At 45.1% G+C, this 27,036-nt stretch overlaps 11 protein-coding genes across 11 annotated transcripts; 5 read left to right on the plus strand and 6 right to left on the minus strand.

The window, feature by feature from the left end:
* Positions 1–1,400: 1,400 nt before the first annotated feature.
* BCIN_02g08180 (hypothetical protein) lies at positions 1,401–4,615 on the minus strand. The gene is made up of 4 exons (XM_024691566.1): positions 4,124–4,615; positions 3,427–4,064; positions 2,459–3,204; positions 1,401–2,408 (listed from the first exon to the last, which is right to left on the minus strand). The coding sequence occupies exons 1-4, from the start codon at positions 4,351–4,353 to the stop codon at positions 1,794–1,796; spliced, it is 2,229 nt and encodes a 742-aa protein (XP_024547337.1). The 5' UTR covers positions 4,354–4,615; the 3' UTR covers positions 1,401–1,793.
* A 31-nt stretch (positions 4,616–4,646) lies between these two features.
* Positions 4,647–5,063, plus strand: BCIN_02g08190 (hypothetical protein). The gene is made up of 3 exons (XM_024691567.1): positions 4,647–4,726; positions 4,793–4,870; positions 4,923–5,063. Exons 1-3 carry the CDS (start codon positions 4,724–4,726, stop codon positions 5,001–5,003), a joined length of 162 nt encoding a protein of 53 aa, XP_024547338.1. The 5' UTR covers positions 4,647–4,723; the 3' UTR covers positions 5,004–5,063.
* A 7-nt stretch (positions 5,064–5,070) lies between these two features.
* Positions 5,071–5,969, minus strand: Bcfra2. The gene is made up of 2 exons (XM_001547582.2): positions 5,804–5,969; positions 5,071–5,742 (listed from the first exon to the last, which is right to left on the minus strand). The coding sequence occupies exons 1-2, from the start codon at positions 5,895–5,897 to the stop codon at positions 5,504–5,506; spliced, it is 333 nt and encodes a 110-aa protein (XP_001547632.1). The 5' UTR covers positions 5,898–5,969; the 3' UTR covers positions 5,071–5,503.
* A 111-nt stretch (positions 5,970–6,080) lies between these two features.
* Bcnif3 lies at positions 6,081–7,345 on the plus strand. The gene is made up of 5 exons (XM_024691568.1): positions 6,081–6,197; positions 6,254–6,297; positions 6,347–6,469; positions 6,528–6,714; positions 6,773–7,345. Exons 1-5 carry the CDS (start codon positions 6,142–6,144, stop codon positions 7,287–7,289), a joined length of 927 nt encoding a protein of 308 aa, XP_024547339.1. The 5' UTR covers positions 6,081–6,141; the 3' UTR covers positions 7,290–7,345.
* A 5-nt stretch (positions 7,346–7,350) lies between these two features.
* On the minus strand, positions 7,351–8,600 carry BCIN_02g08220 (hypothetical protein). The gene has a single exon (XM_024691569.1). It carries the CDS (start codon positions 8,342–8,344, stop codon positions 7,460–7,462), a length of 885 nt encoding a protein of 294 aa, XP_024547340.1. The 5' UTR covers positions 8,345–8,600; the 3' UTR covers positions 7,351–7,459.
* Positions 8,601–9,125: 525 nt separating this feature from the next.
* On the plus strand, positions 9,126–11,246 carry BCIN_02g08230 (hypothetical protein). The gene is made up of 3 exons (XM_001547579.2): positions 9,126–9,429; positions 9,484–9,984; positions 10,033–11,246. Exons 1-3 carry the CDS (start codon positions 9,307–9,309, stop codon positions 11,110–11,112), a joined length of 1,704 nt encoding a protein of 567 aa, XP_001547629.1. The 5' UTR covers positions 9,126–9,306; the 3' UTR covers positions 11,113–11,246.
* A 639-nt stretch (positions 11,247–11,885) lies between these two features.
* BCIN_02g08240 (hypothetical protein) lies at positions 11,886–15,497 on the plus strand. The gene is made up of 3 exons (XM_024691570.1): positions 11,886–12,329; positions 12,379–13,417; positions 13,485–15,497. Exons 1-3 carry the CDS (start codon positions 11,918–11,920, stop codon positions 14,857–14,859), a joined length of 2,826 nt encoding a protein of 941 aa, XP_024547341.1. The 5' UTR covers positions 11,886–11,917; the 3' UTR covers positions 14,860–15,497.
* Positions 15,498–15,722: 225 nt separating this feature from the next.
* BCIN_02g08250 (hypothetical protein) lies at positions 15,723–16,873 on the minus strand. Its single transcript, XM_001547577.2, has one exon. It carries the CDS (start codon positions 16,702–16,704, stop codon positions 15,868–15,870), a length of 837 nt encoding a protein of 278 aa, XP_001547627.2. The 5' UTR covers positions 16,705–16,873; the 3' UTR covers positions 15,723–15,867.
* Positions 16,874–17,439: 566 nt separating this feature from the next.
* Positions 17,440–19,324, minus strand: BCIN_02g08260 (hypothetical protein). The gene is made up of 2 exons (XM_001547575.2): positions 18,808–19,324; positions 17,440–18,756 (listed from the first exon to the last, which is right to left on the minus strand). The coding sequence occupies exons 1-2, from the start codon at positions 19,249–19,251 to the stop codon at positions 17,842–17,844; spliced, it is 1,359 nt and encodes a 452-aa protein (XP_001547625.1). The 5' UTR covers positions 19,252–19,324; the 3' UTR covers positions 17,440–17,841.
* Positions 19,325–19,408: 84 nt separating this feature from the next.
* BCIN_02g08270 (hypothetical protein) lies at positions 19,409–20,199 on the plus strand. Its single transcript, XM_001547574.2, has 2 exons — positions 19,409–19,856; positions 19,914–20,199. The coding sequence occupies exons 1-2, from the start codon at positions 19,491–19,493 to the stop codon at positions 19,962–19,964; spliced, it is 417 nt and encodes a 138-aa protein (XP_001547624.2). The 5' UTR covers positions 19,409–19,490; the 3' UTR covers positions 19,965–20,199.
* A 13-nt stretch (positions 20,200–20,212) lies between these two features.
* On the minus strand, positions 20,213–25,642 carry Bcswi1. Its single transcript, XM_024691571.1, has 4 exons — positions 24,513–25,642; positions 23,939–24,015; positions 23,715–23,786; positions 20,213–23,426 (listed from the first exon to the last, which is right to left on the minus strand). The coding sequence occupies exon 4, from the start codon at positions 23,395–23,397 to the stop codon at positions 20,272–20,274; it is 3,126 nt and encodes a 1,041-aa protein (XP_024547342.1). The 5' UTR covers positions 23,398–23,426; positions 23,715–23,786; positions 23,939–24,015; positions 24,513–25,642; the 3' UTR covers positions 20,213–20,271.
* Positions 25,643–27,036: the final 1,394 nt, after the last annotated feature.

Here is a 27,036-nt window from a genome sequence, read left to right on the forward strand (position 1 = left end):
GGTATAGTGTTTCGTAGAGATGACGAGGTGTGTAAGTGGATAGATGGATATGATGCTTTCATATCGACGTCAATATTTCTACCATCGACTGAACATCCATGCTCATTGATCCCAAACATCGTCATCGACATATTTCCCCCACCCATCCGTACAATCATCTACTGCAATCAACTCTCCACTCCCCTCATTCACTCCCACCTTTCCCCTTCTCAATTTCCTCCCTCAGTCTCCCCTCCCAGCCCTCTCTCCAAGCCCGATCGAGTCCCTCCACCCGTCCCCCAAGCACAATACACGTATTCCCCTCTAACCTTACCATTCCCCTATGCACCCGCGTTCCGCGCTGCAGAAGTATCTTACAACCTATATTCATTTTTGGCGGGAGTCCGATTTTCTCCTGCAGCGAGGAAGAAGCGGGAAGAGAACTCGTGAACGCGTAGATGGTGGCGCCGGTGCGGTCTTGAAGCTGTAGTTTGAAGGGGCCGGGGGAGTGGGATGTGCTTGATTTCTTTTGGGCTTGGGTTTGGTTCTGAGTTGCGGATTGGGTTGAGGCTGAAGATCCGAGATCTAGTGCGGAGGATGAGGATGAGGAGGAGGAGGAGGAGGATTCGTCTGCGACGCGGATGATGGAGCGGCCTTGGGTGCGCTCGCCTAATCGCTCGGCTTCGAGGTCGAGGAGTAATTCGCTTTTTGAGCGGCTGATGTCTTGGATGTCGAGGACTTGGACGGGGATGTCGTGGTCGAGGAGGGTTTCTTTGACGAGGGGGTTTGAGAGGGAGGGGGGGAGAGCGTGGGTTTCTGGAGAGAGGAAGTTGGGGGTTGTGAGGGAGGTGGAGAGGAGACGGTGGCGGGTTGTGGCGAGGAGGGAGGGGAGGGACGGGAGAGAGGAGAGGTGTGTGGTTGAGGGGGTGAGGATGGGAGCGAGGAAGGCGGGGCTAGGGAGGGGCAGGTGCGAGGTGGAGAGGGAGAGGAGGAGTTGTTTGTGCAGGGTTGAGAGGGTGGGAGTGGTCATTTTCTTTGGTTTCGGAGAGAGGGGAGAGGTTGCGTAGGATGAAGAGGGGGGGGGGAGGAACTGGAAAGCCGTTAACGAGTGAGTTATTAGAAATTTAACGAAAGAGCTCTTTTTCGAGAAGACAGCTAGAAATCGGTAGTGACGAATTGCGCGAGAGACATGGCGTTTGGTATCGTAATAGATTTATTATAATGGCAGAGTACGAGAAGGGGAACGGAGAAGAGAAGCTGTAACTGAATGCATGTACAATGATCCAGGAAATTAATCAAGCAGCCTTGTTCACTTCTTGTATTCCCATCAGCCTTGCAGCCTTCCAGAAGCTTGGGCCATTGGGCCATTAATAAATATGCCAGCCGCGCCGCGGTAAGTTTCGCTCGCCTTAGAGATCAGATGGAGAGAAGAGCCTGATTTTTATTAAGCAAGTATTTCTCTCTACAGTATGTAGGTATGAGTATCTTCAGAAAACTGGCAGTTCATAGTTTAATCAGATATTGAGGAAGATGATACACCTTTCTTAAAAGGGTTCATTTACAATACATATACGATGGATGTTCATCCAATTGTGTTCCATACAGGCTGATAGCATATTGAAAGCACATTGACTTACATTCATTCATACTCCCTCATAATGAGTTTTATTTGCTGAATTGCTTCGAATTGCCTTGAACACACACATACATACTAATTTTGCTAGTCTCTAAACACCGGCTGCATCGAATGATTCATTCTCTCCAGTTTCATTCCCAACACCACCGACCCACTACTTATTACCCATCCCTCACATTTAAAACATCCCTAACAAATCTTCATTTGTTTTCTTCGCACCACCCTGCTGTAACTGCGTTTGCGCACTAGGGGGTTGGCTAGTACCGCTCAAATCCAACCCTGCAAAACCATTCATCATATCATTCCCCATACCGCCCATTCCCATGCCGCCAGTAGCTGGGGCAGGAGCAGGAGCGTCAAATAAGCCCATCATATCTGCCATACTACCACCAGCATTGGCGCCTACGGCTGGACTATCTACTCTTTGGGGTGTGCCTGCCAATCCTTCTAATCCACTTGCTCCAGCGCTGGGAGGTGCATCTGCACTTGCTGGAGCTGCACCATCAAAATCAATATCGAGGAGATTCTCAGCGTTATTTTGAGCAGGAGTCCCATTTGCAGCGGCGGCAACGGCGGCGGCAATTGGATTTTCGACAGCGTTTTGACGTTGTTCCTGAATAGCGGCGTGTTGGATAGCATCGGCACCGTAGCGACCTTGGCCCACAAATGTCTCAGGAGGTTTATGGTATACAGAAGCGAGAGTGCTCAGTTCTGTCAATAGTTGATCGAGGAGCGCTGGGGGAAGGGATGTCATGGTTGTGGTAATAGGTGGCTTATCGGAAAGGATAATATTCTAGATTTGTTAGCATTCTGACGGTTAGAGAATCGGACAGTCATAGATACCTTTGCTATTGAAAGATCACCTGATAACAAACGCCAATATACATAAGCTCTGTCTCTAATATCAGGGTTATCATTTTCGGCGGTCGAGACTTGTAAAACTTTTTGGACAAGACCCTGATTGTTATCTGGCTTCTTCAAAAATAACTTAACGACAGCTGTCAAGATTTGAAGCTGAGTCTGGGTAAATTCTTCCATGAAACCTTCAACAAATCCTGCAAGGATTTCATCTGCATTGCTGATCTTCTCGGCATACTCGCCGACAATCCAAATTAAAGCTCCTCGCGCGTTTGGCTCGTCTAATTCGTCAATGTACTTGCACAATGTTGGAATAATACCCTCGTATCCTGGGTACTTTCTAAAGATGTCTTTGATAACAACAATAGCCTCCTGTACAACGTAATTGACCTTTGTAGCAATCAAGTCGAGTAATGTGTTGACACACTTTTCGCTTGCGCTCTCAATTTTGATTGCTGCTTGACCAATAGCCTTGACGGCTCTTCGAACAAAATCCATGTCAACTTCAAGAGCGTATTCTTTGAGCTCCGATAACAATTGATCAACATTCTTGTCGTTCGCTATCCGTACCATAATCTCCAACTTCTGAAGTTTGACATAAGGCGGGTCGTTGTATTTGCAGAAGAAGACTCTCAATTCCTTACTAAGAATATCTGGCTTCGCTTGCAAGAGAAGATCGATGTTTCTTAAAGCAACATATTGGACTTCGGGTGCGGAAGCAACAAGAGTTACTACAATCTATTAGCTCAATCCTCCCTTAAGGTTCTCAGTAGTCTGGACTGCAGCCCAACGACCCGAAGCTTTCAGTTCCCGGATTCAAATAATTCAAATCTTCTGGAAATACTGAATTGTCTTGAAAAAGCGTAGTGCTTTTGAATAACGAGAGCTTTTATCGTGTCTGCCAGTCCAGACCAGGACACCTTGTCCTCTCATTATATAGATATTTCACTTACCAAGAGGGGGAGCCATCTTTTTTAGATATTGCTTTCCCAAATCCGCGTTGACATTCTTCATATGGAGGAAAACAACTTTGACAGCAGCCAAGACAACACTTGGGTTGACATGTTGAAATTGAGGAGATACTCTTTCACAAATATGTTCTGACTCCTTAATATCCGAAGCCTGATAATCTGCCAGAGTAGATAAAATAGTTACTCTTCCCCATTCGGTACATTCGTTCAAAGCCATGAGCATCTTCTTTAATGTCGCAGATGTGATCCGTAAAGCCTTTGTCTCTGGTGCAGTCTCATTGATCTCCACGAGTGCCGTTACAGAATTGGCCACAACCATAGGATTAGGATCTCCGATCAATTCCTGCAGAGTTTCTAAGAAGCCGTTCTCGAGACACATTGTAGGATTAAGGTCGAACAATTTCGCAACACAGATTGCTGCAGTCTTTCGTACGTATGGCGATTCATCCCTTAGCGTTTTCCGCAGTGGTTCCTCCATATAATCTACCATCTTATCTACTCGAATACAACCCATTGTCCGAATCGCAAGAGCTCGCACCAATGGATTTGGATCTTCGGAATCTTGTACGAAAGTATTGACCGCTAGAATACAAAGGTCGGGATGCGATTTGGCATAATTCCTAATGGTGAACATTAGCAACATCATTCATCCCATTCCCAATAAATAATCTTGACAAACATTAAATACAAATACACCAGCTTCTTCTGGTCTAAATCTGCTGTAGCAATATTCTTTAAAACATCTGGAAACAGCGCAGACACATCCTTGCCCAGGGTCATGGACATGATGGTCTTTTGAATTGCCTCTTTGCGCTCGTAAGCATATTGAGATACTAGACCAGCCCTCAACTCGTATGTTTCTCCCTTCTTAGGTGGTGCGAAGGCACCTTTAATCCTATTCACCGCCATCGCTCACACAGATGGCGACCTTGAGGGTGCCCCTCATACGCCGATGGCTAAGTTGTCGATTGACGGTAAGGCCACGGTTCGTGGGAGGGATTGGTTAATGTGAGCTTTGAAATTTCCAGAAGGGAATCCGCGAGCGTTCCGTATAGAAAGGGGGAATCGTGAGATTCGTGGATTGTGTTGTGATTGAAGTATAGGGTCAAAGTGGTGGGTAGATTGTTGATACCAGATAGCTTCAGCCTGGTGCGCTTCGTAAAGGACTCGCTAGATCTTCAAAGAACAGGGGACCAGCAATCGTGCTTTCAGATGTGAATCCCCTGTCAAATAAAGTCATATGAAACAAATTGTTGGATAAACTCCTGGAAGACTTAACATGGTAACATTCATCAATCCCCCTTTTTATTTTTATTGAGTTGCGAAACTAATGATGGCTTTCTCCAAGGCAAATTTACCCAATCTTCGAAGGCTTTTTGTTGAAGCAAGAACGGATGCCGAAGAGAGCACGTATTCAAGGAATGCTGTATGTTTCCTTCAACATTGAAGATCTATGAATTTTAGCTTATGAGTTATAGTTCTACAACATAGTCTTATTCATATCCTCCATTGCAGTATTCAGTGTTATTGCACAGCGTGTCAGCAAAGTTCAGACCTAATCACTAGCGATGGAATGCTCTATCCAGGCAACTGGAAAGAGATGCCAACAATTTGCTGTACGAAACTTGTCATTATATTGGCTTTCTAAAAGCTTGAATAATTTGTCTGGGCCTCGTATGAATGAGCGTGCAGGACTCTGGAATATGTGACTGAAGAAATCAGCGCCACATGAGTCCAACACACCAGCTTTGGAAGACACTGTTCCTGATCTCCACGGGGCCGGGGTGTAGAGAAGCATCGTGATCACAAACACAGTGCCCCCTTTTGCTCTACCACTCCAGTGCCAAGATGAAATACTACCCACATGGCCCATCACATAAGGGCTCAATCACAAACAGATTTTCTCTTTCCCAGTGACTCCTTGGTATATCATAGCTCTTCTTCCCCGTGCTCCATTGTCTCCGTAGTCCCCGTTCCTCTCGCCGTCCGGTTGCTGTAACTACCCCGGAAGCTGGAGTATAGGTCCATTCTGCGCCAGAACTCCGATTCCCTCTCCCTCTCAAGCAGATGTCCCATCCACAACCTCCCCAGTAGTGTTCTTTCCTGGCGCAACCGCCTCCTTGCCATCCTCTTTCTGCTTCTCCCATTGTTCCGGCGTGTAACACTTGGGAGTCCAGGCATGGATGGCCGCAATCTCCGTCTTCAGCGCTCCATTCACCAATCTATGTCTTGCTAATGTAGTCTTCTTCTCGAACTGCGGCGAAACAATCACGGCAGAGAATGCCTGCCCACAACCTCCTATAGACCAGAATCAATCAGCATGGCGGGGGTATTGCGGGGCAGTTGCAGGTATTCGTACCTGACATATCCTCAATTTCGACATGACTTGCATTTAATGAATCTGTGATCTTAACCTTGAGAGCTTCAGCAGACACGCCTGAAGCTTCTGTCATTTTTTCTGTGGTAATATAATCCGGTATATGTCAAACACTGTGTGAGATCTTTTTTCCAAATTATGATTATGCGAAATCGGGGGTTGCGATTGTGATGATGCGAAAATGCCGCCGCTTTAACACACATTAGACTCTGGAAGAAAGTCATCAGCATGTGGGCTGTAGGCAAAATAAACTCATCATGAATTCGAATGTGATGTTCTCAAGAATAGTTTCTAAGAACATTGCAATATCAAAAAGAACCATGTCTACAACTTCTTCTCCATTCACTCAAGCTGTTGTTGCGGCTATGAGAAAGTTGTAAGTTATGGCCAATCAATATCTTCCAAAAGTCCATTTCTCATGGTGCATCGCAGATATCCAGAAAAACTCGCGGACAGTAGTTTTGACAACACGGGGCGTGAGTTTCGTTACATATCTCTGGGGATCTTTCACTGATAATATTCAAGTTTTATTGGAGGCACCACATCGTGAAAATCATCTTAAGGATTCAGTTCTTCTGACTGTTGATCTTACAAAGGGTGTTGCAGACGAAGCTATCCGCAGGAAAGATTCAATCATTATCACCTATCGTAAGTATATTTGGTGCCTGTTGGAGCGAAGGTAACATGTTTTCTAATCATTTTTAAGATCCTATCATATTTCGTGGCCTGAAAGCAGTCACCCTAGCCAACTCCCAACAGAGTTCTCTGCTCCGTCTTGCCCAAGAGGGAATCAGTGTCTACAGTCCTCATACAGCCGTAGATGCTGCGCCAGAAGGTCTCAATGATTGGCTTGCCGATATAGTCACCAATCGACCCTTGAAAAAGAATCAATCGTATGCTCAATTTTTCATGCCAATCTCTTTCATGAAACAAGAGACTGATATAAAATAGTGTCGATACCGAATCCATTGATCACGAACGCTCAATTGTTAATTCCATCAAGGATATACCAGATGGGTTCGAAGGTGCCGGATATGGCCGAATCGTTCGATTCAAGCAACCTCAGAAGCTAGGAGATCTTGTTGCACGGATGCAATCTTCACTCCAAATTGGAGGTCGCATATCCGGACTTTCCGTTGCGGTTCCACAATCCATACCTAGAGGGAAAAAGTCATCTATTGAAATTTCTTCCATTGGAATATGTGCCGGATCTGGAGGATCCATGCTTAACGGTTTGGACGTTGACTTATTATTCACTGGCGAGTTGAGCCACCATGAAGCCTTGGCAGCCGTTGAGCAGGGTAAATGTGTTGTTACTGCATTCCATAGCAACACTGAAAGAGCCTATCTAAAGGACCGAATGCAGTCTGCATTGGAGGAAGTAATGGAGGGGAACGCGGATATCGCGGTAAGTGAGGTGGATAGGGATCCCTTTGATATAATTCACAAGGATGAGGTGAACTGGTAAGATAGTGGGTGTCCTTGCAAGTTTATACGAATATCTGTCCGCTTGTGTTCCTGATAAACAATAATAGTTCGTATGCTGGTGCTATCGCTGTCACTATCGATCGTCATGCTCTCATAATGTTGCCGCTATGCTGTCGTACTGTGTGCTGTGCTGTGATGATACAATTGCTGTCATGATGATCTCTTCGCTCTTATGTTAACCCAGCTCTTCTCATTTGGAGGCTCGCCCCTCAAGGCTGCCTCTCCGTCTTCTATACAGGTCTGCACATCGCTTCCCCCTACACCCCTCTCTTTCCATCTTCTCAACAACGCTAGGCTTTTTTCCCATTCCAATCTGGCCTCCTCTTCATTGCCCCCTGCTACCAAAGATCTCAGCTTCTCAGGTGTCTCCAATACTTGTAGTACAAGCCTCTTCATGTTTTGTTTCTTCTGGAATATCGCCCTTTCCTCTACCCCCATCTCCATGAGTCTCCTTTGTGATTCCGGAATACCTTCCTTCAACTCAACCTTGATCTTCTCAGCCCTTTCATAAATGCTCGCGATAGCCGGGTCGAGCGTACTAGCCATTGGATTTAATGGGTCCATGTTTGTCCTCATCTTCCTGATCGTCTCTGTTGCCGTAATCAACTTGCTGTAATTATCATAAACCAGTGCCTTTTTCTCCGCATCTAGAGCCCTGATGTCGGTCAAAACTCCATTGTAGGTTCGCAATAGCTCTCCCAGTGTTTGCTTTTCCAAAACCTCCTTCACGTATTTCTCCCCATCAAATCCGTCCTTGTCCATTTCGCTTTCTTGCACCTCGCTATCAAAGTGTATTGAGGAAACTTCGGATGCCGCATCGTCAGTCGGAGCGTCTTGTCCTTTTTTGAGGTTGTAATATTCTCGCAGAGCGGCACGGTTGCGTCGAGGTATCGCGACTGAAGATCCTCGATTCGGAGATGGTTCAGATGAACGGGAATGGTCTAGACTCGGTCGTGTTGAGGAAGTAGGTGTAGTAAGTAAAGGCACACGGCGCCCATTAACGGAGCTTTCTCGAGGTTGGGCAATTGTAGACATTATGCGCGGGTTCAATATTTTGCATCAATAAGTGTATGATGCTTCTTGGTAAAACAACTGTTCCTGGTGGAATCAGGAGATGGAGATGAGGTTGTGGCTCGAGCGTAAGGCTGAGCTGCCAAACAGCAACGTTCGCGATCTCGTGAACCGCATCCGTCGTCCAATGATACAATCATGTCGAGACGATAAGATACCTACGATCCTAGACCCTGAGACGAGCAATAACAAGCTTTTGATGTGACCTTCACATCCTTGCTTGATGTTTTCGCCGAAATTGCTGGCGGTCTATATTGGGAAACCATTAACATGTTTATTTACGCGTAAACCCGAAATGAAATGGGCCAACTGTCAAAATTGTACAAACTTTATTCAGTACTTGTCTGTATACGGACCGGAACTGCCTTAGCGACCCTTAGACTTCGCAACCCTCTCTCAATGCAGATCGCGCGTGTAGTATGAACGCGTAGGCATGTCACTCTCAGCTCTATACGAGTGAGATCTTCGATAGAATGTTCCTTCTCCCCATACTAAACTGTCCCTACCCCTGGAAATGCATTTCAAAGCACATCTCCAAAGGGATTGTTCCCCGATGAGCTCTTAGCTATGAGTGGCTAGATACCAGACATTCCCTTCTCCTTTCCTTGGGTGGCAGCCCCTAAGATCTTCATTCCGCCTTTATCCCAGTACCCAGTTTCCCCCGCCCGTTGCTAGTGAGTTCACCGATCGAATGCTCATTTCCGAATATCGAGTTAATGGCAAGCCTTTGCAGACTTGCAACAATGTAATTAATATATTTTTCGGCGCCAAAACAAGTGTTGGTTGACGAACCACCGAGGTAACGAAGAAGATGTACCGTTGCACGCTCACTCAAATTCGTTATATACGAGATGACTTCCTTTCTTCAATATTTACTTTTGTGCCGTTTATTCCATTGCAAATTGCTTCCTTTCTGAAAATTTAACATGATTGCAATCAAGGCCGTTGTGATTGCTGCTTGTGCAGTTCAAGCTGTCTACGCTCTGCCCACTAATGATACCCTACCCGTCGTTGATCTTGACTACGCACTTCACCGGGCTACGATAAATGTATGCAATCTCAAATCAATCACGTTCTGGAGTGCATGCTAAATACATTTACAGGAGACAGGACAGTACTACAACTTCTCAAATATTCGATATGCAGCCCCGCCTATAGGAAATCTTCGATTTGCCGCTCCGGTCGAACCGACTGAAGTTAACCGAACCATCAACGATGGCCAGCAGGGTGCTATCTGTGCACAGGGAACACCTTATTGGGAAGAACTTGCTTCGTACTATTTTCAAGGTGCTAGTGCAGCTACCCTGGAATTTGTCGAGGCAGAAGTAGAAGCAGTCGAGAAGAATCTCACCATCTCGGGACTATCCGCACCAGCACCATTGACTTCAGAGGACTGCTTGTTCCTCGATGTCATTGTCCCAAAGTCTATATACGATTCTTGTGGTGAAAGTAGCGCCCCCGTTGTTGTTTGGATATATGGAGGTGGTTATGTCGCCGGATCGAAATTTAGTACAGGAAACCCGGCCACGTTGATTTCCAGGAGTCAAGAGAATGGAGACGAAGGTGTGATTTATGTTGCTCTAAACTACAGACTTGGTCTTTTTGTAAGTTCATTCTCATGGAGTTCGAGGAAAGCAATTGACCAGATATAGGGATGGCTTTCTGGCCCCACATTTGAGGAAAGTGGAACGGCAAATGCTGCTCTTCTCGATCAGAGATTGGCTTTAGAATGGATACAAAAGTATATTTACCTCTTTGGTGGAGATGCGGATCGAGTAACAGTTATCGGCGAATCTGCCGGAGCTGGGTCAATCATGCATCAGATTACAGCATATGGCGGTAGCAATGGCAATGCACCTTTCTCTCAGGCCATTCTTCAAAGTCCTGGCTATCCTCCTGTTTACTCAGATGTCCAACAAGAGGCGACTTTCCAAAGCGTCATCACTCAAGCACAAGAACTTATTGGCCCCAACATCACCTCCGTATCAGATTTGAGAAATCTTGACTTCGCCACGCTGGCCGGACTTAATACTATTGTTATTGCGCGATCAGCTCCTTATGGTACTTTTACTTTCGGACCGGCGGTTGATGGTACCTTTGTACCCGAGTTACCGGCTAAATTACTTCTCGAGGGCAAATTCGACACGAACGTCAAGATCATGACAGCACACAATTCTGATGAAGGTGCATTCTTCGCATCTCCCTTGTTCTCTACAGAAGCCGATATCGCTAATAATGTTAAAACAACTCTGCCCACCATATCCAATTCCACACTTGCCTACGTGACTGGAACCCTTTACCCACCAGTCTACAATGGTTCTTATCCATACACAAGTATTGTTGAACGAACATCTCTGATCACAGCCGAGATTGCTTTCACGTGCAATACTCGCTACCTGAACACCGCTTTCCTTAACGAAACCTACTCCTACTACTTTACCGTTCCACCCGGACTTCACGGCGAGGATATTGCATACACGTTCTTCAATGGCGATACTACTACCTCAGATGATGGACTGCCAGTAAATGCTACCATAGCAGCTGATTTACAAAGATACATCATGAACTTCGCCATGACAGGTAATCCCAATGGGGTTGGAGTGCCATTCTTCCCAGAATACCAAAGCAATGCCACGACGCTCGTTCTTGGAACTACTGGCTTGGGAAGTGTGCAAACTGATACCACTGCAAACAACAGATGTGCATGGTGGCAACAAGCGTTGTATGAATAGTTTGGATGAGGATGCGGATTGATGCGATATATTAATATTCGCGTATATAAATACTAGTTGTGGTTTAATGTTTAAGTTTAGTTTATATACTTGTACAGTATACGTTTTTGAATCCATTGCTTGCCCGTTTGTTACTTCGTGATACGTACTCCAACTTGTGTTAATTCATTATTTCATAAAGAGGAAGTGGTTAGCCCAAGCCAGGTCAATGTATTCGACAGTCCGGAACACAGCCAGAACAGCGATATCCTCTTGCTTTTTGATATTGTAGTATTCCTGAGTTTGTTGATATAACAACTCTTAAAAGTTTAAAAGTTTTCATGTCAGACACACTAGATCAATAAACTCCAGCGAAATAACAAACAAGATGCCCCCCCAGAGGCAGATATATGTAGGTATTTTATTCCATACATAAACTTACCAATTCATCAATAACTTCTTTCTGATAGATTGCGCGATATGTTCTCGAGTGAAATATTCAAGGCTTCTCAATTCTCAGCTTCCTTTCCCGATAACATAAAGCCACATACATTCTCCAGTAAGCGCAAACCCACTACTCACGTGTATATGTCGAGGATGGACTAGGTTAATTCCTACTTCTATCCTGTCGATGGTGATATGCATTCGAGTTCAAGTTTTAGAAACTCACTGTTAGATCTTGCAATTATGAGTTTAGATGTCCAAAGCCACATATTGTGGCGTAAACTCCGTGACACGATCATGGTTACCTCTGCATCCATGACATGACAACTTCTTCCACGCCTTTATTAAACGGCTCACAAATATCATCGGCGACTCTAGCACCATGGCTCAAGACTTTAACTGGAATCTACAAGGGCTTAATAAACTTGAATTCACTGCCTACGCAAATCTTCTTGCACTTCGAAATGGTGGACAAGTTGAGCCAATCTCCCTGGGCACAGAGCTGTCTGACGAAAACGAGTCTACTACCGACAGCGATGCGATTAGTATAGACACAAGCTACCCTAATCAGATTTCAGATTCAGGTTATCATCAACTGAAAACAAAGTTCCTGGATTGTCTGGCGGAACTGGCTGCTAATAGAAAAGGCGGCAAATACGTTGCATGTTCCAGTATGATGGAGGGCGAGGAGAATGTGACGCTTTGGATCACACGAAATGGAGGCTTTCAGATTGTGGACAACATTTTCTTTGCCAATTTGAGCAAGCATTTAAGTGGTTTGTTCCACAGAAAAGGTATCTGTTCACTAATAAAAACTTGAGCCAAATCTAACTTTTTGTGAAGACTGGACGAATCGAACAGATGAGGAGGTGCTTTGGAATGAATTGTTGGCGTATTATGAAGACCGTCTCGAAAACACATATATTCCGAACCTAAGATTGAGCCTTAAAGGCTGCAACACAGTATTCAGTGATGGCAACAACGACAAATTCGCTACAGCACGTAACGAGCTCTCGGCTCTTCAAAATTTGGCTTTTGCTAGGCTGAAGGCGGGTCAGACATTGATTGACAGACATGGCATGCTTACCACAAAAGCATATGAATTACGAAAAAGTAAAGTCGTCGAGGAACTTCTCCAAACATCTCCGAAGTCTACAAAGCAAACCAGGAAACTATGGATTGATATCTACTTTCTCAGTAGGCTTCGTGTCACACTTGAGAAGTTCAAAGAGGTTTCTCTTAAGCTCCCAAGTTTCAACAATGTTACCATAATCCCAGTGACCGGTGATAGGATACCGCAAAAGGCGCTCAGGGATGCACTCAAGCTAAGAGAGACCTTGAATCTCCTTGATCTCGCGACCGACACCTTGACAGTCGAAACTGTGATCGGACCAAGCTGGACTGTTGCCAAGGCTGAGCGGGAGTACGGGAAATTGCAAAAACAGGCTCTCAACATACATGCTGAGATTCAAATGATTCTGTTCTTGAGTAGGAATGAGCAGTTGTTGGATCAGTCATTCGACTATTTTGGTTGCAGCAAATACAGTTGTTTCATGTGCTCACAGTTCCTCAAGGCACATGGCAGGATTGGCACAAGAGGTTGCCATGGACGACTATTCAAACCCTGGACGGTACCTGAAGCAACAGGACTGGCTTCTAGCCAGGTGAATAGAGTAGTCAGATCAGTGGTACAAGTGCAAAAGGAAATTGAGAAAGAATTGAAGTCGGGCTTCGATAAAGCAATACGACTAGAAAAAACATCTGCTGTTGGCGGGAGCAGCATATTCAGTGACCACAAGGCTGAAAAGTCAGGTAAGCACCTGGTAGTAGAGCAGAGAAAAAAGAAAATGGAGCAAGAAAGAGTCTCTGGGCTGTTCAATAGGTAAGAGGGATCAAAACATACTCTTCCAGCTGTTGGAACTGTTATACAAGAGCTGAGACCTGGACAGATTATCGGTAGGGAAGAGTGATGCCGCTTTCCTAGAGCCCACCCGGGGAAATCCGCCAGGCGGCGCATTTGCTGAGTCAAATCAACTCGGTGAATGTTATACCTGCTATAGAGTGACATCGCGACAGTGCAGTATCTGTAATAAAGATTTCTTTTGCAGTGAATCATGCGAAACAGAGACAAACGGGTCACATTTATTCACGTGTGCCAAGCGACCGCTCACCTCGGCTGATTATCTTTTCAGGAACATTGTGGAGGATACTATCCCTAACGAGGGAGATGTTCTTGAAGATTTCGGCTTCAATTGTCTAACATCATTTGCAGACCATTGTAAGCTTCTAGGGCTTTACAAGGGGTTATGGCTCGGCGGTGTCCCAGTTGAAGACATTCACAAATGGCAAGTTGAGGGTACCCTTATCGCTAACATTAAAAAATACTTTTATCAAATTGATGAAGCCTATCGAGGGGGGCATTTCCCGTGGTTTCTGGGCAATCTACATATATTGGAGAGACCACTAACTCAACAAGAGTCAACCCAGAATATGCTAGCCACATTTTACGACCAGGCCCAAATTTATTTGGATAAAGAAGACCAGCATAAACAGCCAATTCAATTAGAACCCGAGGCCAAAATGCTATGCTATGAACTTCTAGCGATGGCTCTTCATATGGCATGTCCAAATCCAATCCAAAAGAACTGGTACAACTTTGGTTTTTGCACCTGCGATGACGAGCAAGAGGAAGGCGCGCTTGGGGGGCTCTACAATCGATTACTACTCGGGAACAAACTTTTTGATGACCTTCGAGGCAATAGTCAACACATGGTTTATGGTACCGCGCCGCTAACAGCTACCTTTACGGAATTTTGGCATGCATACGAGTCTGGTACATTAATCAAACTCATGGACTCCAAAGGTCTGAAAGAAACGCGATCGAGATTTAGGTTCCTGGAACAGTTTCTGTCAGTACCCCCCTCCGGCCCACAACCTTCAATCTGGTCATTGAAACAGTTCGTAGCCATTGACAATCCTGCTGAGTTTCTACCAAGTCCAACACTAGAAGTGGATTATGGGTTCATAAATTGCCAAACTTTTGAAGAGATATGCATTTTGTTGGAGATTTACAAGAGACTTCTGAAAGTGGCCAATCCGCTAGCGCTTCACGAAGCTTGTTTGGACGGTAGACTTTTTGAGTTCGCAAATTGGTTTCATGATATGGATGAGAGTCATCGGAGATTGATGAGGAATTTATATCCTTTGCGATCGGAGCCAGAGTTGACCAGCGTACCGAAGATTTTGCTTATCCTCGTCATTCTCTATTCACTATTTCTTTACACGATGCAACAAGTAGTTCTATATATTTCTCCTTCTGTTTGAATGGAATTAAGTTAAATCTGGGTGCTGATATCTTCGACATAGCTTACAATCAAGCCCAAGACAAAATCAGACACTGCGAATTCCATACCCAGACTGAGGCGAGGGTAAGATCAGGCCAGACCAGATCGGATCTCGTTTGTGCAACCCCTCGCTTATGTGACCAAGATAAACATATTCCGAATATAAACTTAATTTAACGACAATCTGTCACATACGACCATAGACTGAAGAGAATTGGGCATCCCGTCCGCTCTGCCATACACAAGCTTCAGATCGGTGGATTAGTAGTTGGGTGGGTGACCACCAGCGAATCCCCACTGTTGTATGTTTTTTTTTGCCATTTTTTGTTTCTTTTTGCAATTTCGGAGAAATGTCACAGTCGATGTTGGGGAGGGCGACGAATAGCAGATTCGTGACGTTGGATTTCCATTTTGGCTTTTAGTTCAGTATGGCTTAATGATGAATAACTTAACTACATGTTTGATGATGGAGGAAGAGGACTGTTCTCGAGAGAGTTAAAGGCCTGTTTGTTGTGTGGTCATCAATACGTGAGATGTTCCTGATCAGGCCATCTGTGTCTTGTATTTGGGTTAGTCTCCCGGTACTAGTGCTCTATTCATAATAATTATTATTTTGCAACATACAATTGTTTATCTAGAGGTTTGTTACTAGACTGATCGTAAACTGTCACACCCTCAAGCTTACACGCGTGCACATTCCATCGTCTGCCCCGGGACCCGAACTTCATTTCCTGATCAAGGGACAGGTAGTAAATGGTTCTATGAACACTTACTCACGCCTGACAAAATCAAAGTAACCTCTCACTCATCACAGCACACCAACAAGTCAGAAGTATTTATATGTGGTAAAAACAATTTTTTATTCGTGCGTATGGTCTATACGTAACTTACCTTCGAAGCCCAAAAATAAACCCCGTGAAATGCGCAGAAAAGAAATAAACAAAGAAGAAAAGAGAGATCAAACACTTACCTAGAGTACTCACCCAACTTACTCAATAGTCTGAAATCCCGTAATCCTATCCAACACCCTCCACTCATCATTCTCCTTCTTCTCCTTCCTCCCCCCAGGCACCAATCTCTTCAACCTATCCGTGCCCCTCTTGATCGCCGCCCCCAACCTCCCTCTAACCCCCTTCCCCTTCTCACCTCCCTCCTTCTCCTCACACCCCAAAACCCTCTCTCTAACCACCAACTCCCCCTTCCTCTCCCGTCTCCTCTCCATCCTCTCCTTCTCCTTCTTCCCCGCCTTCTCTCGAATCCACGTCTTCACCCTCTTAACACTCACCCTCACCCTCACTCCCTTCCTTCTCCTCTCCAACCCTCCACTCATCATCGTAAACGCCGACCTGTCACTCATACTCACATGTTTCTCACTATAGTGATTCGCCGCCTGATGATCAAAATACCAATGACTATACGTCGCGACGCCACGGGGTTCGAGTTCCGAGGCCGGGGTCGCAGGTTCGATTTCGAGAGTGTAGTTTGCTTGTTCTTGCTCTCGAGACCGAGTCTCCGGAGTCAAAGGCGAAACGGGCGAAACAACTCCGCTCGCGCAAACAGCAAATGTATCTTCGGGCGAAACGGCAAAGGAAGGAGTATGCACTAAAGGAAAGATGTCAGAATCGGATTCGGTGAAGATACTTACATGGGGTCTCTGGACGGCTCTGTGTACGTGTGTTCCTCTGCGCTGCACCTGTGCACCTTTTTGGCGACGAGCGAGCGTGGGTTCGCGGAAGAGGGCGCGGTTGAGGGTTTGCTGGACGTGGGAGTCGAGGTGGGGACGTTCCTGGAGGGGTTGTCCTGGGGTGCGAGTTTGTTTGGGCATGGTTGGATGGATGATGATTGATTCGCTTTATGAGGTTCAGATTGGTGGGTTTGATGGATGCTGATGTTGATGTTGGTGTGTTTCAAGAGAATTGTATAATGTAGATAATATGTGCTGGGCTGTAAATATAAAACGTAAAGACAAGTAGAAGATGAAATGGATAACTTACAAGGTTTTCAGAAAATGGAAAGGAAGAAAACATGTCGCGGCACAAGAAGCATTTTAAAGAGAGAAAGGCATTGTTCTGTAAGTTCATTGTGCTCAATCCGCCTTTGTTAGGAGACAGAGAAAGCTTAACAATAAGATTGAGATGAGGGGAAAAGACAGGTGTCTTTGTTCAGCAGAACAAGAAACCCTAAAATAACTGAAAGAATCGAGTCCCCTCTGCACTGCTTTATTCTATTCCGGTCCATCGACTAGAATCTAGCATGCATGGTGTATTTTGCCAGTAGCAGCAACCACACAAACTGCCACCTTTGTAATCAAGAGAGAAGGATACTACCTACTTAATATCCCCACAAACCCGTCCTCTTAGATCCAAAAGCAGACTGTCCAAACAGAAAAACTGGTGCACGCCTAATAATCCCTGGAATGAAACAAAAGTATGAGAACTACCTCGATAACTTAAGGTTGTACGCGATTGACCTACCCAGTTTCAGAAGTAGGAGAGTATGAGTATGCAAATACAATGTGCGAAGGAGGGACGGAAAATAGAAAGAAGGCGGCTCGCTTCAGTAAACAGCTCATCAAGCAAAACATAGATACAGAAATTTGATATATTCGTGCAAGCAACGAATTCATGTAATCATTTGCTTTCAATACATCTGTTCAGCCCCCCACATGCTTTAATTTCCACCATGTCTTGCGTTCTCTATCCCCACACATTTTAGTTGTCAATAGGGCACAGCTAAGACTGAAATCTACTATATCATTTCGTTCTCATTCCATTTTTGCTATTTATTTTCCCCAATCCAAACGCCAGCCAGCTTAAAGCCATGCAGACCAGACCAGATCGTAACAGACCGACCATATACATATCGTTCAGTATGCGTGATCCCATCTACCCATTACGAGAGACCTAGATAACAGCTTCCACGCTCCCAACCTCTCTCCACCCCCCTAAAGAGTAGATTCGCCTTACTTTGCAACAGCTGCGCTCAGAACTTGTGTTCTGAAGAATCCTCCCTTCGTCCTCTCAATTACTTGTTGGTATACACTGCTTGGTGGGTGGTTCATGACAACTGTTCCTTCCTTGTAATCAATCTTGGCGTCAACTCTGGTATCTCTGATGAGATTGACAATCCATTTTTCACCATCATCTTGGTTCAAACCCAATCTTGCACTCAAATCCTTGATATCAATTCTTTGATGAATCTTGCAGTAGCTCTCACTGATCAAATGTCTTGCGGCCTCAACAAAGTTTTCAGAGGCTGCGACGAGGAAGAAATCGGAACGGAGAACCTCCTCAGCCTCGGAAAGTTTCTTTTGTGCTTCCTCGAAGTCGAAGTCGAGGTATAAAGCCTTGATGAAATCGGTAACGGGGTCTGAGTATTCGTAGTTCTCTTGTTTGACAATACGGATAATATCCTTGAGTTGTTTCTGATATTGACCAGTGTTGCGTGTACGGTTACGGTTGGTAATGACTGCAGCAGTCAAATATCTAAGAATCCATGGGCAGGCGGTTTGAATGGTGTTGATGAATGCTGGGGAGAAGAAGAGATCGCAGATAACATCACGAGCGGGTTCGTGGTTGAAGAATGGGAACAAAGCCCAGTGGATGAGCCAGGTGCGGTGATGAAGTTGTGCGAGAGGTTTGTTGAAGAGCTTAGTCTCGATCGATTCCTTCACTTTTTGGACTTCCTCCATAGCGGATTCCCAGTTTCCAGTCAAGATCTCACAAGCCAATTTACCCCATGTTGCTGCAGTGACTTTGTCATCGTCGGTAGAGAGGACTCTGAATTGGTAAAGGAGTTCGGCAGCCGCTCCGTAGTTTCCACAGCTGTATTGAAAGTTACCGAAGTCGTATAAGACGTTAACCATCTCAATTGTGACCTGTTTCCTTGTTAGGTTGAATTTTCAGTGACATAAAATTCCTATACGTACATCATGCTCCTTCTTCAAGAACTCCAAGTTAGCAACCTTGTCGCTTCTCAATCCAGTAACAACATCCTCTCGGCCTAACAAATCTGTAATCTTCTCGCTCTCTTGGCCGAAAATTTCTAATCTTTGAAGAATTTCTTGTCTCTTGTTCGCGTATTCCTTTGGTGCTTCATCCACACCCTCGATTTCGCAGTGCAGACTGGCAACATAATCTGTCATGTTGGTCTTCTTCAACAATTCAAATTTTGCCTTTGTGATTTCTGGCGATGGCTCGTCATCTTGGTCACCGACAAACTGTAGCAAAGGGAAGATTAAATGTCTGTCGAGGTGGGTGATGAGTTTGGGAAGGAGATCGTTCTCTTTGGCGATTTCCTCGGGGCTCTTGGCAGCTGCTTGAGTAGCATCATTAAGAAGGTCATTCGCAGTCGTGGGAGTATTGTCCGCCATGATTGCGATCCTATTGTGCTGTCGTGAGTTGGAAATAGTGGTGGGGTTCACGCTTTCGCAGGACAAAGATGTCGGAATTTGATGATTGTGTGCGCCCGCCTACAAAATTTCGCGCTAGTGGAGGGTAGCTTAAATTATTAGCGTCTTTTTTGTCTTTGAGAAGTTCGCGACGTACGAATGAAGTTTGGGGAAGATAATTGATCAAAAATCGAGTTTTCCACAACCTCATATCCTTTACGATGTCACTACAATTCCTCAGACCTATGGCTTTGCCTAGACCAACCACGTTACGATATTTCCTTGGTGTTGCTAGGCTATCTACGAACCCCGCTTCCTCAAGCTCAACAAAGGAAGCAATTTCAATCTCAACGCCTACCCTCTCACAAACTACACCTGCGACAGCCCCGAACCAACCATACTATGTATCTCGAACGCCATCCAAACAATTGCCAGTATATTCACTTTCCAAAGCAGGTGGTAACTTGAAGCAGACGAAAATTAGGAAGATTGAAGGAGACATCATGAAGTTGAAGGAGCAATTAGAAGCGGCATTCTTCAACAAGGAGATCCGGGTCAATCAATTGGCGAAGCACATCATAATCAAGGTATGTTGTGCAGTCTTTATGGGGGGTCGATCCATAAGTTTACTGACCATATCACAGGGGGAGTGCAAACTGGAGGTAAAGCAGTTCCTCAAGGAGCGACATTTTTAATGGGATACTTGCAACACATTTATGGACGAGAAGAAATTTGTGCGGGTTTAGTGGTTTCAAAAGCAATATTTTGCTTCGATTATCATTCTACACACTCAATGCCTATATGTACAATACACTCTTACTTTTCAAGAGAACCCATCACCCCTTGTACACAAACCAATACCAACCATACCACTAGAATCACAGACGTCAAGCAAGTGCCACGCTTAGCAGGCAGATATATCAAATTACAAACGCCGACTCCATACGCTATTAATTCATGCGTCTATGAACCTTAATACATTGATGAAAACCCAACCGTTCATTAGCCAAGACTTGTAAAAGTGCACAATTGTCGCAATGCCTCTTTCAGCCTAGGCTGTTTGCGTTCATGTAGTTTTATTATTCGTTCCGTCGTTGGCATTCCAGGTATGGGTATCGTAGAAGTCGGGTCTTCGGGGTCTCGTGACTTTTCAGCCAGTCGGCGTAATATTCCAATTCCACCAAGAACTATTTGTAACATTGCCTCTTCCTCTGCCGTTTTAGGTACGGCAGAAACTCTGCCATGCGATGGTCCTTGTGGAGCTTCGTGACATAATGTTAATACAAGGTGTGAAAGATTCTTTGCAAACCCATCCTCTGAAGTTAACCAAGCTTTTGCAATGCCACTGTCGTATCCCGGTGCAAGGTTTGCCAGAAGTTCTGCAGCAAGTATGCCTTGCATCAGCATTGGCTTTCGTGCTTCAACCAGAGGTAGAAAGGTTCCCCGTTTGGGATCTTTTTGCTGATCAGGTATCACCGAGATAGACAGAGCAAATGTTCTTGTCAGAAGGTCAAAAGGTGGAGACGAAGACACGTCAGAGGCAAAGATCGTTTTGTAATGGGTTCGGTTTGGTTCATCCCGCGCAAGAAGCTTGGCAAGACTATCGACAGCAGGATAGATATAATAATGGATAGTTGGGTCGTACTGCGAAAATGTGATTTTATCGGATCCCATTACGTTTGGAGGCGGGCAGGGCGCGAATGCTAATAGGAAATGCAATAAACACAATGCTTGTTCGCGACCAGGTAATTTGATCTCGTGTGCAATGTTTGACAGTAAGATAACACCGTCTTTCATGAACTCTAGCGTGTTCTGGTTGGTCCTAAGCAGCATATTTCGAGTTCCCAGATACCGTATTACCACGCAGAAGAATTTAATAACAAACTCTTCTGCTAGGAACAAAAGATTTGGTTCATGAAATGAAAGATTGCGCAAAATACTGGTTATGCAAATCAGCTTCTCGACTGCTCGGTCGACTTGGTATTCCTCCGATCCAAAAGGTGGAATATCTTGGACGGCATGCTTCTCAGCTTGGCAGGCGCGGACGACATCTTCGTATGAATTTATGAGCATCATATCCGATACCTCTGCCGCGTTTTCGGCTAACAATTCAATCTGATCCTCGGCGCAATCAACCAGCGTCTCGACCAAATCATCGCATTTCATCAACTCTATTGGTAGCCGTTGTTCCGAGGACACCAAGGCCAGAGTATCCAAAGCCAAACGGACTTCGGCATGTAGTCCGGATTGAAGGCTCATGGTTAAAGCATGGACGTCGATGGTACCAATTTCAGTCAATGGTGGAAAGTCTGGCTTTAATTTTAACAAGGAAGTCCCCTCGCCACGTAGAACCTCCAGATCGAGGGCGCCTCCATTTTCATCAGGAATTCGCGAAAAGACCTTCAGCTTCTCAGGAAGGACTACGTTCATTAGCAAATCTTGGTTTTGCTCATCTAATGCCGGCACCATGTTAGGATGAGGTGATGCCAATGATATACTACCAGACTTGGGTATCGAGGCTGGAGACGGTACTGGATAAATACCGGTGTTCTGCGGTGGGGTGGCCTCAACACTCCTCGAGAGACTATTCCTAGCATGACTTTGAGATCCTAAAGGATGTACTGGCGGGGCTTGTGGAGTTGAGAAACCATTCATGACAGGTTGTTGAGGATGATGTAAAGGTGTCATTTGCTTCATGGGGGTAGTTTGTTGCTGTTGGAGATGTTGCTGTTGGGCGATCTGCTGTTGCATGTAATGTGATGCTTGCATAGAGTTTGATGGAGGCATTTGTTTAGTGGGTGACATTTGAGGTACACCAATGGCACCACCCTGCTTCATTGCAGCAGCTCTTTGCCTTTGCATATTGGATTGAAAAGCCTCCTCGAACGCAAGGAGATTTCTCTCATATAGAGCCTTGAGTTGTGGAGGTACGTTTTGATATCTCAAAGGATGTATTTGAATGGCTTGCGCGATTTGTCCCCATGCATTTTGGGCCGTCACATTCCTATATCCTCCATATTTGGTAACTGCCACATACAGAACATAAATATTGATATGTCTATCACCTACAAATGGATTTGTTTCTAGAGGAAGACCCTTTGACTGCATGAAAGCAGCCAAACTTTTGAGAAAATTGTTCTGGTTTTGATTCTGGGCCAACGGAGCTTGCTGAGGTCGCATGCCAGCGAATTGACCATTTGGTGCTTGCATCATCTGCCCTTGAGACAATGGATTTACACTGGGAGACATGTTCTGTCGTTGCGCAGCATGTAGATTGCCCTGTTGATGCTGCTGCTGCTGCTGCTGTTGTTGTTGCTGCTGTTGAAGCGATTGTTGCAGTCGCATCTGATACATTTGCCTGGTTTGGTCCAAAGAAGTGTTCTTTTGTTGCGATTGGTGGTTCGGTGGCTGGGCCTGTTGATTATACATTTGAGGTTGTGACATCGTAGGTGGCATCTGTGGCGTTGACATCGCACTTTGAGGTGGTGCCGAAGTGCGTCCTGGTGGGGGAGTAAAATTTTGACCATATGCAGGCGCGTAGGGAGTGTTCTGGGCAAATGTACTACTTTGTGGTGTTTCGACTCGACTACCATGATCGGATTGTGAAGGCGAGAACGGATGAGGAGAAGCTGTAGAAACTCGTTGTGGTAAACCGCCAGGACGTAGCTGATTAGCCATGATTGGAGAGGGACTAGCATTACTCGATCCATTTTGTAGATGCGAATATGGTGTCTGTTGAGGCGCATGTTGTGGGGGGACATTATTAGGTGAAAAATTGGGATAGACAGCTTGTTGTGGAGTTTGTGAGCGAGATCCAGGTAGCATGCCAGAAGCTTGTCTGGGTGATGTACCTAGACTATCTTCCCTTGGCCTTGGTCTCTTTGATGGAATGACAGGATTGGTTTGATACACGGGGTTATTGAAGGCTGGCGACCCATTGCGCATTCCACCATTTTGCATTCTTTGTTGTAATTGTTGATTCTGGAACTGATTGGGATCAAAGGATGATGAAGTGGGCATAAAACCCGATGGGTCCATCATGTTTCCTCCGGTATTCGATTCGTTCATATGGTTGAAGCCTGCGCCATTGTGATTTTGGACGGCAGCGTCGTTCATCCAGGAGCTCATGTCTGTGGATGATAGTAGTGGCAACCCATCTGCAGATGCGCACAAGTGTTAGTTATCATCAAAGTTAAGTTTGAATCCATTGAAATCCAGCTGGATAAAGGTGCAGATGCAGAAATAAAAGATAGAATCTAGCGCGATGAAGTCGCGACGCGCTGATGGGTCGAATGGAGCAAAGGGGGAAACAATTGCTTCATCAACTTTATTATCAACAGCACGCACGATATTCAATCAACATGCGCATCAATAACTACAACATGTCTCGTGACATCTTTCTAACATAAGGATAGGAATGAAGGGAATGAAAGGCAAGGTCTTACCTATCGACGCGCGCTGTTGAGGTCCCAAATTGTTTTGACAGTCTCGGAGTCTCTCTTCACCTGAATTGTACGCTAACGTAAGATTAGGATTAGTGACTAAAAAAGTAACGCCCCAAAATAACCACGCTTCGTTCGCTCAATCAGAACAACGGAACGGAGCGTCAATTGAACGAAGATCAAAGGGGAAAAAAGACTTTCCAGAATTTGAGAAATTCGCAACTTACCAACCAATGACGAGATCGTGAGAACAGCTGGGGCGTTATAATGGGATTGTAACAAAAAAGAAGAGTTGGCTATTTTTCTAGAACAAAATATGTTGTGTCAGTCAATTATCCATGGCAATTGGAAGATCCAGAATGGTCGAATGGGTGGGTGGGTGGGTGGATGGGTAGAATATGAGTGCAAGAATGAATATGTATGTGTGTTGATGTGACTGCTGATTGCTGATTGCCGATTGATGATTGATGATTGATGTGATGAGCAGGTATTGTATTGTACTGTATTGTATCGTATTGTGTTACCAAGTAAATGATTGCAACATGGCATTGGAGGAGAGCAAAAGCGTGACCAGTGATGCGTGTGAGGATTTCAGGGTCACGTTTTGTGTTGGTGGGAGGTGGAGGTGGAGGTGGAATTTGAGAGAGAGGTGCGAATGTGCGGTGGTAGTCCGGCAAGGGAGGCAGAGAATAGCTAAGGCAGCGACGAAGCGGTAAGAAGCCAGCGCGTACAACTTCTCCGGATTTGTGCGGATAAGATACATGCGAAGATCAAAAGACAATGGGAAACATCGGAACATACCCGTCAGAATACACGGCTCCAAAAATAAGGTCGAATTAGAATGGCTTCGGACAGAGAATGGGGGGTTGGATCCGATGGCGGGCGAAATAATGCTGTGTCGTAAAAATAAAAAATAAGAATCAATGTGAGAATGCTTGCTTGCTTGCTTGCTTGCTGTAACTGTAACACGTTGGTTGAATCAACTGGTGGGCCTTGGGGCAATGGAAATGCCCGGGCAGCTTGAAATGATGCTCTAAAACAAGAATCTGAACTAATGATACGTCTTCCGGGGGAGCGTTGCGGTATTGAGTACGATGTGCGATGTAATAAGGAGATTGTCGGATGAATGTCGCGGCGTTCACCTGTTTTCTGCTGATGGATGGATGCTGTATGAAATCGTTGCGTTTTCCTTTCCTTTCCTTTCCTCGGTCGTCGCTCCATTTTTTATTTTTTTAGAGAAAAAGAGGAAAAGGCTAACGACGGCTGAGCCAATCATGTCTTGGGATCCTTGGCTCAGCTCAATTTGTAACCCTTCCATCCCCAAACATCATTTTGCCATCTCCGTCGAGTGCGAAGGGCATTTCGACATCAGACGCCAAACGTGCCGAACGATCCTTTATCCAAACCTGGGCGGTCCTCATTGCTGTCCATGTCTTCCCAGTGTCCTAAAGATTCCTTGGTTAATGAAATTGGGTGAGTAAGTATAGTAAAAATGAGCGATAGTATGTGTGTTGGACTAGTATGATTGGCTCCCGGTCGTGCCTGTTCCTGATGCGGTGTGAAATTCCTGGTCGCTTTAACCTGACGGATTTGCACCGTGAGAAAATCTGTGACATAAAGAGAGAAAAAAACTTGACATTTTCCAGAGGGAGAAAGGGAGAAACGAGGCGCAGAAACGAAGGGCAGCGCTCCGTGATATAGAGACGATTCCATAGTCATTTGACGTTGCGAATCAATTTCCTCCAATTTGCTGTGTTGGAAAATGGAAGCCGCTTTGTGTTTTCCCAGACAAGGTTTATGATAGTGCGAGGAAGGAGGATACAAGACGGAGAAATTGAATCAATTCCCAAGAATGACTCGGAACATGAAAGAAACGGAGCAGAAAAGACAGATGGAATAGAAGACAGAATCATGATGCCAGGGAGAGAATCGTAGGATGAGAGAAAAAAACAGGAACAGAAGAAAAAGAGGGGGAATGGAGTTTTATTTAATTGTTCACAGGTGCAGGGCCAATTTGGAAATCACGTTTCCCACCGGGATATAAGCTTTTGGCGTATAATCCATTGCCTTACCTGACGATCCAGAAAAGATCAGATTGATAGGTTGCAAATGCCGTCTCTGAAGGATATGCTGGTATGATACTCGTTCCTTCTTTCACTTCTCTAGACCCATTTCATTTCTCCTCACATCATGGAGATACTAACCATATCACACACATGCACACAGACCAATGATACCCTTACAGATTATGCCTCTCGAGTTTGGCGTGAGGTGCGTGAGAAATGGGATTGCTAATTTTCCCAGGAGACAGCTGGGCATATGACACTTAGATCTTTCTTTCCGCGAGGTGCCAATATCATCTTGGAACCTCGTTTCGTGGACTTGTTCCTTCCCGGGGAATTCGTCTGTCAATTCTTGTGTGTTTCTCTATGATATGTTTGTGGTATGTTTGTGGCTTCGATTGACATCCACTAATGAGAATGAGTGAAAGGGATCCAAAAGATAGATTAGACGGGATAATCTATACTGTACCCAGGTCGATCAATGCATCTAGGTTCTTTTTTAATGTCATCTAAATACCCAGCCAGTCTACAGAGCATTGCTATCATTGCCTTGGCTGATAGCTCCTTGGTACGCTACTCTTCGTCACAACCATATTGGTTCGATGAAAATTGATGAGACCAACGAAATGCTACGCGTAGGAAAATGGAGGGAGGCCATCGTGTATGATATTTTGTGGTGATTGCTGCGTATCATGATTCCTGCATCTGAGACTATTTATCCTGCAAGTAATGTGCCGTGAAATTGCAACTTCCCTCGTGTTTTCTTCATACTCATTAGATATCTTCCTCGGAGCCGGTCATCCGAATCCGTCGTTGGTGATTGTGGAGACTCAATATCTCGTTGAAGGTTGTTGCTGGGTGAAAGCACGAAAGCTTTGTGGAAGGATAGATGCTTTTGACAGAATGGCGTTCATGTTGCTAGGGTGTGTGTATTTAAGAAGAGTGCCTCAATGGTCTATCAAGCATGCATAAGACAGGGTCCAATGCCTTTAAAAGCCCAGAACAGTTTGGATGGATGGATAAATGTCCGTTAAATCACACATCAATGAATGTGCAGCTGAGGAACGAGAGTAATCGTCTAGTGGCCCCGTGTGAAGAGGGAAAGATGTCTCTGATATAATCTACGCGGTGAATATTATTGGGTTGACTCCCATTCTCGTGTGTCTAAACATCCCCCTTCTCATGATTTGAACAAGTGCCTGCGAGATACCTTCTTGCCTAGTGTTTACCTACATTTCAGACACTTTCGCAGGTGGTATTAA

The sequence above is a fragment of the Botrytis cinerea genome, chromosome 2, assembly GCF_000143535.2.
Source record: "Botrytis cinerea B05.10 chromosome 2, complete sequence".
In the NCBI taxonomy this organism is placed as follows: Eukaryota; Fungi; Ascomycota; class Leotiomycetes; order Helotiales; family Sclerotiniaceae; genus Botrytis; species Botrytis cinerea.

Excerpts from the sequence above, each read along its gene's own strand:
- BCIN_02g08180 (XM_024691566.1), bottom strand. The coding sequence starts at position 4,353 with ATGGCGGTGAATAGGATTAAAGGTGCCTTCGCACCACCTAAGAAGGGA. Across the intron at positions 4,065-4,123 it reads CTGGTGTATTTGTATTTAAT|GAATTATGCCAAATCGCATC; the intron begins GTTTGTCAAGAT and ends GTTCACCATTAG. Across the intron at positions 2,409-2,458 it reads GTGATCTTTCAATAGCAAAG|AATATTATCCTTTCCGATAA; the intron begins GTATCTATGACT and ends TAACAAATCTAG.
- BCIN_02g08190 (XM_024691567.1), top strand. Across the intron at positions 4,871-4,922 it reads GCACGTATTCAAGGAATGCT|TTCTACAACATAGTCTTATT; the intron begins GTATGTTTCCTT and ends TATGAGTTATAG.
- Bcfra2 (XM_001547582.2), bottom strand. The coding sequence starts at position 5,897 with ATGACAGAAGCTTCAGGCGTGTCTGCTGAAGCTCTCAAGGTTAAGATC. Across the intron at positions 5,743-5,803 it reads CGAAATTGAGGATATGTCAG|GAGGTTGTGGGCAGGCATTC; the intron begins GTACGAATACCT and ends TCTGGTCTATAG.
- Bcnif3 (XM_024691568.1), top strand. The coding sequence starts at position 6,142 with ATGTCTACAACTTCTTCTCCATTCACTCAAGCTGTTGTTGCGGCTATG. Across the intron at positions 6,470-6,527 it reads TTCAATCATTATCACCTATC|ATCCTATCATATTTCGTGGC; the intron begins GTAAGTATATTT and ends ATCATTTTTAAG. Across the intron at positions 6,715-6,772 it reads CCCTTGAAAAAGAATCAATC|TGTCGATACCGAATCCATTG; the intron begins GTATGCTCAATT and ends GATATAAAATAG.
- BCIN_02g08220 (XM_024691569.1), bottom strand. The coding sequence starts at position 8,344 with ATGTCTACAATTGCCCAACCTCGAGAAAGCTCCGTTAATGGGCGCCGT.
- BCIN_02g08230 (XM_001547579.2), top strand. The coding sequence starts at position 9,307 with ATGATTGCAATCAAGGCCGTTGTGATTGCTGCTTGTGCAGTTCAAGCT. Across the intron at positions 9,430-9,483 it reads TTCACCGGGCTACGATAAAT|GAGACAGGACAGTACTACAA; the intron begins GTATGCAATCTC and ends ATACATTTACAG. Across the intron at positions 9,985-10,032 it reads ACTACAGACTTGGTCTTTTT|GGATGGCTTTCTGGCCCCAC; the intron begins GTAAGTTCATTC and ends GACCAGATATAG.
- BCIN_02g08240 (XM_024691570.1), top strand. The coding sequence starts at position 11,918 with ATGGCTCAAGACTTTAACTGGAATCTACAAGGGCTTAATAAACTTGAA. Across the intron at positions 12,330-12,378 it reads TGGTTTGTTCCACAGAAAAG|ACTGGACGAATCGAACAGAT; the intron begins GTATCTGTTCAC and ends CTTTTTGTGAAG. Across the intron at positions 13,418-13,484 it reads GTCTCTGGGCTGTTCAATAG|ATTATCGGTAGGGAAGAGTG; the intron begins GTAAGAGGGATC and ends AGACCTGGACAG.
- BCIN_02g08250 (XM_001547577.2), bottom strand. The coding sequence starts at position 16,704 with ATGCCCAAACAAACTCGCACCCCAGGACAACCCCTCCAGGAACGTCCC.
- BCIN_02g08260 (XM_001547575.2), bottom strand. The coding sequence starts at position 19,251 with ATGGCGGACAATACTCCCACGACTGCGAATGACCTTCTTAATGATGCT. Across the intron at positions 18,757-18,807 it reads TCTTGAAGAAGGAGCATGAT|GTCACAATTGAGATGGTTAA; the intron begins GTACGTATAGGA and ends ACAAGGAAACAG.
- BCIN_02g08270 (XM_001547574.2), top strand. The coding sequence starts at position 19,491 with ATGTCACTACAATTCCTCAGACCTATGGCTTTGCCTAGACCAACCACG. Across the intron at positions 19,857-19,913 it reads CGAAGCACATCATAATCAAG|GGGGAGTGCAAACTGGAGGT; the intron begins GTATGTTGTGCA and ends ACCATATCACAG.
- Bcswi1 (XM_024691571.1), bottom strand. The coding sequence starts at position 23,397 with ATGAGCTCCTGGATGAACGACGCTGCCGTCCAAAATCACAATGGCGCA.